The 12,419-nt window shown below is 37.8% G+C and overlaps 1 protein-coding gene across 2 annotated transcripts; it reads left to right on the top strand.

The window, feature by feature from the left end:
* The first annotated feature begins 6,203 nt into the window (after window positions 1-6,203).
* tnfrsf9a (tumor necrosis factor receptor superfamily, member 9a) lies at window positions 6,204-12,403 on the top strand. 2 transcript variants are annotated; one of them, XM_053644241.1, is made up of 9 exons: window positions 6,204-6,839; window positions 7,293-7,436; window positions 7,983-8,102; window positions 8,278-8,415; window positions 8,615-8,687; window positions 8,783-8,877; window positions 9,618-9,659; window positions 10,244-10,381; window positions 10,786-12,403. In XM_053644241.1, exons 2-9 carry the CDS (start codon window positions 7,298-7,300, stop codon window positions 10,908-10,910), a joined length of 870 nt encoding a protein of 289 aa, XP_053500216.1. In that variant the 5' UTR covers window positions 6,204-6,839; window positions 7,293-7,297; the 3' UTR covers window positions 10,911-12,403. The 2 variants fall into 2 exon arrangements, with proteins under 2 accessions (XP_053500216.1, XP_053500218.1); XM_053644243.1 differs by having other exon boundaries at window positions 6,205-6,839; window positions 7,296-7,436.
* The last annotated feature ends 16 nt before the right edge of the window (window positions 12,404-12,419 follow it).

Below are 12,419 nucleotides of genomic sequence, written 5' to 3'. Positions count from 1 at the left end.
GACAGTGCCATATTCTTGTCAATAACTGCTCAAACAGCCTTTAGAATGTATATCAAGTTTAATATTTTTCCTTGTAATGATGGATTGTGCTGTAATAGGAAAATAATCAATGATGGGGTTGTGTGATGCTGCTAGCATGGCAACGTAGCAAAACATGTTAGTAAGCTATAAACAGTGGTTCCCTGACCAGCATCTATTTTTTTGTCCGTTGCAGTTAATAAAACAAAAAATGCAGCTTGTCATGTTACCGAGAAAGTCCCGTCCCTTGTTGAAAAAATAAAATGAACAGCTTTGTTCAAAGCAGTTTCGCTGCAGACTCCTTTATCCTTACAGAAAGCAGTCAATAAATAGATAGGTAAAGTTCGTCATGACAAACTTTGATATTGGCTTGTAAAAGCAAGCCATCAGTTAGACAGTGTCCCAGTACTGTTGGAGCCAGGCAGTGTCCCAATACTTTTGGAGCTAGGTAGCGTCCCGGTACTTTTGGAGCTAGGCAGCATCCCAATACTTTTGGAGCTAGGTGGTGTCCCAATACTTTTGGAACTAGGCAGTGGCCCAGTACTTTTGGAGCTAGGCAGTGGCCCAATACTTTTGGAGCTAGGCATCTTCCTGATACTTTTGGAGCCAGGCAGTGTCCCAATACTTTTGCAGCTAGGCAGTGGCCCAATACTTTTGGAGCTAGGCAGCTTCCCGATACTTTTGGAGCTAGGCAGCTTCCTGATACTTTTGGAGCTAGGCGGCGTCCCAATACTTTTGGAGCTGGGCAGTGGCCCAGTACTTTTGGAACTAGGCAGTGGCCCAATACTTTTGGAGCTAGGCAGCTTCCCGATACTTTTGGAGCTAGGCAGTGTCCCAATACTTTTTGGAGCTGGGCAGTGGTCAATACTTTTTGTAGCCAGGCAGTGGCCAATACTTTTGGAGCTAGGCGGCATCCCAATACTTTTGGAGCTAGGCAGTGGCCCAATACTTTTGGAGATAGGCAGTGGCCCAATACTTTTGGAGCTATTCGGCATCCCAATACTTTTAGGCTTCAGGCCGTGTGCACTCAGGTGTGTGTGTGACAGTTGGAGCCAGGTACTGAACATTCCCTCAATGTAAGTGAATGGGAGTTTTGGGGAATTTTCATCGTCCACAGCGGGAATACCGGGCGTCCAATCAGTTTGAAAAAATAGAGCCTGACCAGTGTGATCAGCCCCAAGGACTGTTTAGTGGAAGTAGCTTGAAAGCTCAACGAGTTATAACAGTCAGAAATTTTTCATGCAAGTCAGTGGGAATTTTAGCCACTTTGAGCTTCCGTACCGGGAATAATAATAATAATAATAATAATAATAATAATAATAATAAGCTTATAAAGTAAAACAGTATGTTGGCTTTTTGAAGCCAACATAATTAAAAAATGTAAACATCCATTTATGTGGAGTTTCCACTATCCCAGTCCTTGTTACTATATATACTATATAATTGTTACTATAGAAACGATAATGTATTTGAACGAGCTGTCAGAGCTAATCAACACCTCCCAACCAATCAGATTAGAGAATTCAACCGATAATAATCAAGGAAACGTCTTGAAAAAAAATCTTGAAAAAGTCTTTTTCTCGTTAGGAAAGAGCAAGAATCCTGTAAAGGGTTAATAACACGAATAAAACTCTATGATAATCACATGATGGAGCTGACACCGAGTTTATTCACCACAATTTTAATCATTGTTAAATTGTAACAGATAATAGTTTATACGCTGAAAGTTTTCCAGTAAAACACTCCTATTAACTTTGAGCATTTACATTTCAGTGTAAGGATCTGAATCAGCAGCTAAACATCTCTTCATTGCTTTATAATGCCACGCTTAGACTACTGCTTTCCACACTTTCTGGAAAGTGTGTGTGTGTGTGTGTGTGTGTGCGTGCGTGCGTCCACGTGTATTTGATTTGTATCTGGTGTGGACCTTGCTCTTCTTCTGTTAACCCTAGGAAGAAGGAAGTGAGTTGTCACAGTTGTAACAGCTTTTCTCAGTCTGCCTATAAAGATATGACGATAATTTGTGTATAAAATATTAACACGTAGTGAGGAACTGAAAAGAAAAAAGAAGTAAAGGTGATTGTGTGCAAGGTGGAGTTTTACTATGATGTGTACCGTGTAAAAACGTAAAACTGTCAAACAGCTGTGTAAAAGTGTAACTCCTTCAAACGACGCACACCTTCTGATGATGCAGAGTGGCGTGGGCTTATGATGTCACTGGATCTCACACTCGATATGAATGTCAGCGTGGTTGTCACTACGTGGGTTTATGTAGGGCATACACAGAAGGTGTTGATCCCGCGAGAGCTGTGTGTGGGCTCTTTCACATGACGCAGTATTGAATTAAATACCGCATTACACATCAGATTCTGGCTCATACACATTTACATTTAGAAAGAAAGGCTGAAGAGCAAATCTTTTGGAAAAAAATTTGGGCACAATAACCCCATATCATATTTAATCATCTTCAGACAGAGTGTGTGTTTAATCTTCTCATATTAAAGGTCATAAAAATGATGAAGTAGCAGGAGAAAAATCTGAAAGATCTAAAAATACATCTTATCTACCATTAGGTTAATAATTATATTGTATTAAACAGTAGCTAATGTCTCTAGCAAGTTAGCTCACCTTTGGTTAACTATTGAGTAATTAAAATAAGTCGTCACTAACTCATTAAGTTGGCTAATATTAGGCTAGCTGTTACATTGTGTATAGCAGTAGCCACTTTTGCTAACTAATGTCAGTCCTTACACTCATAGATTGGTGAACATTGTGTGATAGAGAGAGAGGGAGCTACAGAAAGTCAACTGTTGTGTCTAATTTACAAACAGTATACACTTGTTTAGCCAGATGCCATTAGCATCTTTCTTTTACTTTCGTTTTCACTAACTAGCACGCTAATGCTGCATGGATAAGTCCCAAACGTGTGCTTTGACTCATTACCTCCTTACCATCTGACTTTTCCAATCTTCCAAACTGGACAATCTGGTAGTTACCAAACTGACTTAGGAGCGCTGTATTTAAAAGAAAAGGAAGGATGACACAGCTGAACTGTGTTTGTTCCTTAATAACAAATTCTTTGTAAACATTGAGAAATTTCCCTTCATGACTAGATCATGTGTGTAGTAAAAACAACTGTGAATTTTAAATGATGAACCAGAGGCACATGTCAAAACATTTGTCTGGAAAGTCTGCATCAGGTTTCTCAACTCAGATAAATCACTAGATGATATCTAGGAAGAAAATATTTGTTTTCGCATTAGTGTATACCCCAGAATGCCAGATAACGGACAGGTTCAAACATGCCTGAGCTTTTAAAATGATGTGTTCCGGTAAGAGTTTTGCATATTTATCATTGTCCATTTACCATTGTTTGTAGTATTTCCTGTTAAAAACCATGTAAAGTACATGAATATAACAACACTGAACTTCTTGTATCTCCACATCTTAAATAACCTGTGACACAACCCTGACCAATCTGGTTAATTATTTACCCTTATCAAGAAAATACAGTGTGTAAGAACGGAGGACGTACCTGCATTGTACTTCGTTAAGGAAAGTTAACATTGCTAAGCATTATGCACAGGTTCCAGAGTAGCAGGATGCCAAAAGTCTGCTCAAGCACTCATTTTGCATCCAGTCCCAGCTAGAGAAAGTCTGGCTGTTCTCCTCTGACGTCCCTCATCAACAAGGTGTTTCCACCCTCAGAACTGCTTCTTACTGGAAGTTTTTCTTTTACACACCATTCTGTGGAACCTCTAGGGTTTTTTTTTTTTTAATACTCAGACCAGATTGTCTGGCACCAACCACCATGGCACGGTCAACGTCACTGAAATGACATTATTCCCCATTTGATGTGAATTTTCACTGTGAAATTTAAATGCTTGATGTGTACTTTAAACTAGGCAGTTCAATTCTAATTTACGAGATTAGCTCTTTTTGTTTTCTCTTTCTCTCTCTTTTTCTCCAGACAGCCCCTGATCACTTTATGCCCTTCTTCACTAACACACCTTTTCCCTAAACAAATCACTTGTGGGAAAGCCACTAGGGACTAACCCTGTTTATTATAAATTATTATCCAGCTGTGTTCTCTCTTTTTTACAGTAAGATCATCTGGCTGTAATCCCAATGTGTCTGGATTTTTGAATGGCATCAGATTTATTTTCCTGCTGCACCTGATCTTAGCACAGGAAGTATTGTAACCTACTTGCCAAGTGTCTGCATTTCAGTCAGTAGAGAAATGACCAATGAAAAATACAATACAATGATTAATATTTTGCCTGATATATTTCACTATTACTAACTAAAGATTTGATAGCCATAGTTATTTTAACCATGTGTTTGTTTTTTTTCAGTGTCAGTCAACTTTGGCTTGCTCATTCGGGATCTATATTGCCCACAGCGCCTCTGCTACCTGGCTATTTTGGTTGTGGACTGTTCTCAGCTATTCTCAACATTGGTGTGGTTTGAAAAAGACAAACAAACAAAAAAACCCTGTAACACTGATAAGCTTGACACACATGTACAAACAGCACACACTATCCTGTCAGTGTCACTGATATGCTGAGAAAGGTCCACCAACGTAACACTGGTTGTGCTTCATCAGTGCCTACATTTGAAGATTGTAGTAGAGGGCAGCTGAAAAATTGTGCCTAGTGCCAGCCCACATTTACCACATTCATCTGGCCTACATACCACTATTGTAATTAACACGCTGGATTTGAGCATACTGTGCGTTCAAATACTCCTGGAAAGTTCGTATTTACGAGTTGGGAAGTTGTAATTACGATCACAGGTGTGTTTAAGTCACTTTGGTTGGTGCAAGATGGCGGTGTACATTATCGTAATTAACTACAAAAAATACAGCAAAGTTTTTTATTAAATGAAGAACAAAGAATGCGCGTGTTTATAATGTGTGTGTCTTTTCTTTTTGCATGCACAAATTTGACAAGAAGTCATTATTTCTTCAAGGAAACATAGAAGAAGGAGGAGGAGAAGAAGAAGCCTTTATTTGTCACATACTGTATACATTACAGCACAGTGAAATTCTATTCTTCATGTATCCCAACTTGTTAGAAAGATGGGGTCAGAGTGCGCCATGATACAGCATCCCTGCAGCAGAGAAGTTTAATGGCCTTGCTCAAAGGCCCTGTGGTGCTGAGGCTTGAACCCTTGACAACCTGAGCAGTAACCAGAGTCTTAACTGTTAAGCCACCATTGCCCAAAGTCAAATCTTTGGTGCAATGAATGAATGAATAAACGAATGTCTACTATATTTGAAGTATAGACTTGGCCTCAAAAATATTTAATGGTTTTTGGTCTTGATCATTATTCAATCTCAACTTAATTTGGATTAGATCTTGACTTGACCTTGACCCCTTAATACTCATTCTTGACTCAATCTTGACTAGTCCTGTTCTTGGACTTGACTTTGGTGGTCTTGACTAAAGTCCTACTATGAAGTGACCTATATGGTAGGAGTTTCTCATAAAATGACCGATAAATGTACGTACAGAGTAGGTGTAGCTCAGGGGTGTCCAATCTTTCTAGACTCTTGTACTTGCTCAATTTTTCGTATGTAAAATAACGGACTTCAACGCACAACCTGAATGTGTTTTTAGCCCCACAATGTAGTGGACACAGTCCTGAATACTGAATCAGTGTATACCGGAAGTTATACCACAGAGCTCTTGAATACTCAAATCTGATTGGTCAGAAAGTTTTGATTCATTTTCTCTAACAGCAGCCCTAACGTTGTTCCAACCTCAAGGCATATAATGTGTTCATATTAAAGGACTTTCAATACATTATCGTTTCTATAGTAACGGCTTTCACAGGGACTTGTATGATAGACGCTTTACGTGTACAGATTAAAGCTGTGTCATTGTTGATACGGTAAAGTTTTCTATAAGGAGACATTTTGTTTAAAGTGTACTGTAGTTTATAATCGAGCAACACAGTGAAGAATACTAGACGCTTGTACTTTTTGTCGTATGTAAAATAACAAAGTTCAGCGCAGAACCTGAATATGTTTTAAAGGAAATTACCGCCGATGCATCAATTTTTTTTTTAATGCAATCGCTATTTTGTCTTCAGAAACGTTTCACGATAACAAGAGACAGGAATAAACAACAATAGTCCAAGTCAAAGAAAACCACCCAGCGGTAATATATTATTAGATATTATTATTATATCATTACTATTACATATTATTATATTATTTGTGTATAATTACTTTAGGCTTTTATTCCAACGTCTCTGATGCCACTAGTCATTATTACTTGTATCACTTTCGTTTTGGGTTGCCTTAAAACAAGCTTGGGGTCGTTATTTAGTAAAATAAAAACTAATGCTGATGAATAATAATAATAATAATAATAAAAAGCGATGAAAATATAAAGGGTTACTGTGAGATGAGAATGTCATTAAATGAATACATGGATATCTCAAGCAACTAATACTTAAACATAATCTATTTTGACAGATCATTAATAAATGTATACATTTCTATTTCAGCAACAGCTTGAATTTTCAATTCACCATTATTGTGTTTAAATTTTCATGTCTTACTGGTTGTATAACGATCCGCATCTATGGTTTAGAATAAATTGCTCTTCAATATCAAGTGTTTCCCGCTCTCTTAAATTAAGTCGTTTCAATCAATATGGCAACCCGTTAGGGAACCGCCCCTTTAAAAAATTACAGCCCCGTTTTAGGTTTAAAAGAAGACAGCTGCTCATACCTCTTACTCAATGTCATCCTCTGAGCTGTTGGCTGCTGATCGTTTACCTTCTGTCAAGAATCTCACCCTAAATTCACAAGTAAGAGAATAATTTAGCATTTTCATGTTTGACAATAAGACTTGATTTTATATTGTACAATTGTGTAAGTACCTATATAGTCTGGTTTCTATTTTTCTATAATTCCATATTTTTACTACATTTCTGCTGAATGGGACAATTGGACATTTGTACTTTTTTAATTCATGTAGATCTTTTATTATTTATGATATGTGCAAATCTTTTATTTAAAATTAGTAATGGATGTTAAAAAAAAAAAAAAAAAAAAAAAAAAAAAAGGATGTAAACTTTTTTTTTTCTTGTAAATTTTCTCAGTGTTCTTTTTATCCCAGTTTCTCAATGGTCTTTTTTCTTCTCCTGTGAAAACAAGCCAAGTAGAAGTAGAAACATGTTTTGAGTTTGAGGATAGTCATTGTTTTATTTAGGTGAGTAATACCACCTGAAGGTTTTAAGTGCAGTACTTTTTCTTTAAAGCAGACATGAAACTCATCCAGCGGATACTGTGTAAGGGCCTACTCATCACCACTTTATTATACATCACTGAGGGACAAAAATCAGGATGTGAGGAGTGGACACCGAGTGATCTTCATGACATCTGCTGTGAACGATGCAGTCCAGGTAGGTCTAATACTGATGCCTGAAGAATCTGGTTTAGCAGTTTCTCTATAAACCCTGTGGTCATTTATGTCCTCAAAAAAAAAAAAAACCTAACAGAAATATTTACAGTGACTGTTCAGTGATCTAAAATTGGGTTGAAACTAGAACATCTGAAAAGAGAATAGAAATAGATATAGAGAATTTTTTTTCTTCTTTATTTCTATATTGAGCTAACAACATGCTGAACATGAATCAGTCCTTAAAGCAGTGTGAATCTCTAAAATGTTATATCCTAATAAGCTAATGGAGCCTGATTTTGGAATGAATAGTCAAACACAGCTATAACACAGTTCACAATGCTGACAGTATTTCTGTTTATCACAAGAGGAGTGGAAAAGGAAGTGCCATAAAGGGTCAATGCTTTTTAATTAACCTCTTTTGGATTTTGCTACAATATGTGTGTACAGTCTGTGATACCTTATGTGTCAGGCTGTACTACAAATCGGGTGAGCACATGACTATGAGCAAATTATGAGTGTGTGTGTGTGTGCGTGTGTGTGGTTTCAGGGTACCATGTGGTGGCGCGTTGTGGAAAAGACCTTCATAAACTCTGCACACCATGTGAACCTAATTCTTACACACTTAATCCAAGAGCTTCGTTCTGCAACAGATGCACTCAGTGTATAGGTATGATGTCTAGCACATATTCTGAGCAAGTCGAGATCCTCCAAAGAGCATAGATACGATAACAGAGACATTATCAACAAATTCTGTTTTACATCATATTAACACAATATTTACAACTGAAGGAACAGAATATAAGGTGTGTTTAATGTGAGCTTGTTAATGCCCCTTCCTACAGATCCGCAGGTCGAGGTGAAACCCTGCAGTGGCAGCGCGGACACTGTGTGTGGGTGCATACCTGGATTTCGCTGTGGAAATGAACAGTGTAGATACTGTGTTGAGGAGTGCCCAGAGGGTCAAGAGCCAACAAATGACCGTAAGAATCTCATGTAGTAATGCTTTTGGTCTCATCCTATTTGCATTATAGACTACACACACACACACAAACCTGGAGGAATTTTCTCAGTTTATAGCGCTGTTGAGGTTTCTCTCTTTTTGAACCCGTATTTAATTTTAATATATGATCATATGTTGTGTATGAAATATGTTTTTTTTGTTTTTTTGCAAACAAACAGGTACTTGCAGAAAATGCCCAGAGGGAACCTTCAATAATAAAACCCACAGCCCTTGTAAACCATGGAGAAAAAGGTAGATCTTATTTACAATATATTCAGTCTGTTTTTTCTCCAAATATAATGGGATAAACATAATTTGGGCTCATTTCTATCCTCTGTTACATCTAGCTGTTCTGAAGGAGAGTACATTATTGCCAGAGGTAATGAATTCAGTGACATTATCTGCAGCAGGATACCAGTGATCACTCCTTCAGCCCCAAAAGGTAGGAGAAACAGTTCTGAATACTGAATCAATGTATACTGGAAGTTCTACCACAGTGCTGTCGAATACTCAAATCTGATTGGCCAGAAGGTGTTGATTCATTTTCTATAACAGCAGCTCTGACAATAGCTCCAACTGCAAGACAAATCACAGGTTTATATTAAGGCAATTGTTTTAATGTTGCCATTTCTATAGTAACGACTTTCACAGGGACTTGTATGGTAGATGCTTGACTTAAACAGATTAAAGTCATGTAACTGTTGCTACGTTAAAGTTTTCTATAAGGAGACATTTTTGGAAGGAGCCTCCAGTCAGGGGTAAAACTGTAACCCTTCAGACGGGAAAATGTTCAGTACAGAGGGCATTTTTTAAAGAAAAAACAGAGCTGTTATAACACAAGTAAACGCAGGAACTGACTTGTTTTGCAGACACTCCACAAGATGATGCATAACTATAAACTATAAAATGTAAAATGGGTTGTTAGTGATGGCAAATTGCTGTGGTATAAAACATTTTAAATGCTGTCTAAACACCATCCATTATTGATTATTTTCCCATTATAGCATGCTTCGTTCTTTACATATGATATGGTAGCTTTATATAATGTATATTAGATAATAATTGTATTGAAATACCGGAAGCACCAAATAATATAATAATACGTTAACTGTAGTAGTTATCTGCTAATGTATGTGTGGCTATACAGTGAATGCTATAAGTGATTGACTTTGTACATTGCAGAAACCACCACCCCGAAAACCACTGAGAGAACAAAGACAGACGGTAAGAGCAAATTATTGATAGAATGGTATATACATATACTTTGTAGCCAAAATTATATGAACACCTGACCATCAAAGCCATATGTAATAACAGTGTTGTCTAGAATTCCTTTGTATGCTGTAGCATAATAATTTCCCTTCCCTGGAACTAAGAGGCAAAAACATGTTCCATAATGACTGTGTTCACAAAACATTGTCTATGAAGACATGGGCTGGAAGTGGAAGTATTGAGTGTTGTACACAGACTTGAACTTGTCCTGAACAGGATGAACTGGAATGTTGACTGTACCCCAGGACATTCTTGCCTGGCGTCATTGTCTGACCTCACTAACCTCTTATGGCTGAATGAACACAAATTCCCACAGTTACGCTTAAATCGAGCAGAAACGCTTCCTAGAAGAGTGGAAATGATCCTAACAGCAAAGGGGGACTAAATCTTAAATAGGATATTCAATAAGCACATGGGTCAGGTGTCCACATACTTTTGGTGATGTAGTGGATACACTAATACATAATTATTATCGCTATATTATAAGTATGAATCCTTATAATAGGAATACTAATACTTGTTATTTTTCTTCCCAGATAACTCTATATATCCGTTAATTGGATTTTTTGGTGGCAGTTCTGCACTCATGATCATTTTCATTTTATTGCTGTGGCTCACCTACAAAAGAACAAAAAGCAAGAGCAAGGACCCCAAGCCAGATACTCCAACCCATGGTAGTATTGAGTTTCCTACAACAAGCATTTGCAGAAACACTTTACACTTCAGTTTGCACACCCTCAAGTTCAAATGAACAGACAAAGTAACCAATATTTGTAATTCTTTCTTGACATCTGCTCAGGTCATACAGTATACTTTGCCACCTATCTTTGATTTTTTTAAATAATGTCTTGGATTGCCGTCTTACTACAGGATACATTTCATTTTAAACTCCATGGAATTCTTTTTATTTGGCCGATAAACAAATATTTTGTTCTATTTGAAGCACAGGAGTGGAACAAAGTTTTGTACTCCGATGTACTTCACACTTCTTACCGCTCAGCAAATAACCATGACATCACTTCCTTCAGTGTTTGACATGCAGCGTTTGTTCATTTTTGTCATTTTGCTCTGTTTTCAGGAGAGCTCACTATTATGATGGTGGAGCATGAAGAAGCCTGCAGCTTCCATCAGCCGGAGCAGGAGCAAGGTGGCAGCTCGGAGTCCATCAACACGCAAGACTCGGAAACAAAACTCATTGTGTGAGCTCTGTGGATTACTTTGTGCAGTCTTTCCTCATGCTGGGATATTAAACATGGTGCTGTGCATGTTTTATACACAGAACCCTCTTTTTGGTGCAGTCTTGAGATGGAGCTTTGGACAGAGCTACAGGTGAATTTCTTGGTATACTATTTACTTATGGAAGGATGTCCTAGCATGACCTACTTCAAATAAAAGTAGCAGGAGAACATGGCAAATGCTGACTTGAGACATTTTGTGCAAGATAAAGCAGCTAGAGAGAGACAGACTTGCTTGCTGCTTGGTCACGTAGGAGTCTAAATGTGAACCCTTGACACTTCTTATAGATGTGGGCGTCTCCTACAGACTATTGCGTCACACTTCTAAGTGACAGGCTTCTTGAAATACCCTGGTGGGCTTCCCCCGGTTTCCTGCTTTAAATGGCACTATTTTAAATGTCTCGTTTTAGAGACCTGGACACGGTTTGGGGGAAGATGACTGAAAAACATTTGGTTAAAATAGCAAAACTTCCTGGCACTGGCAAAAACGTTCTTCTTATCTTCTGAGAAGATGATTTTGCAAGCACCTCATGAAATCCACAGCACCAAGACTCTGGTGCTGATCTGACAGCTTGTAAATATGATGTTTTAAAATTGTGTAATATGCAAAGGGAGTTTTGAAACTTTCTGGAACAAGCCCCAGGGAAGCTGTGCCCTATGTGCAGGGTTTTCCCTGAGAGGACTTGTGTGGTATAGATCAGTGAGAAGCACAGGAGCAAAAGAGGATTCGGGAGAAACTAAACTAACCAAACTACCCCTGCTCTTTATAAAAATAATAAATAAATAAATAAATAAACAGAAGAAAAGCTTTCTTCAGGCAAAATTGGCTATATCACAGACCAAGAAAGTGAAACTGAACCCGATACTAAGCCTGTAATCATGATATTCATTGGTTTTGTAATATTTACTACTCCCGGTGAGTCAAAGGACTAAAGATTGCATGACTCATATGCCATGACAGTACTCAATAGCAAACATTCCATTTTAATTAATCAGTATGTGCCTGTGATTCACCTGAGCTAAAATTCAACTTCCCTTTTCGTTGGCACCCTGGAATGATCTCAGTTCTCTTCAAGGTAGTTTCTCTTAGGAAATCCACCCACACCCTATAGCTCTGCTAATTTCAGATGATGACATCTAGGGTTTTAACTTTAATATCAGCAAACACAACCAGTCAGGAATACACCAGTGAATGCTTTACTGAGAATGCTAACTGGAATGCGACACTTAAATGGATCTGTTGTCTCAACGAGGACACAATGAGCTCCAGGACAATGGGTCATGCTCCAGCACACTTAACCGTCACTGTTCAAGTCATAATATCAAATATAATACCAAATCCATGTTGAAACTTATTATACTGTGCTGATGCCACTTAATGTTATACAGTTTGTTAGCCAAAATGTTTGTGCAATATTATTTGTGTCAAATAAAAATGTTTATAAAAAACAGTTTTCTTCTTAAAAATGTTTCCCTG

Source organism: Ictalurus furcatus, chromosome 15 (assembly GCF_023375685.1).
Source record: "Ictalurus furcatus strain D&B chromosome 15, Billie_1.0, whole genome shotgun sequence".
Lineage (NCBI taxonomy): Eukaryota > Metazoa > Chordata > Actinopteri > Siluriformes > Ictaluridae > Ictalurus > Ictalurus furcatus.
Note: the sequence above shows the minus strand (reverse complement) of the source record. Positions and strands in the feature narration are given on the sequence as shown.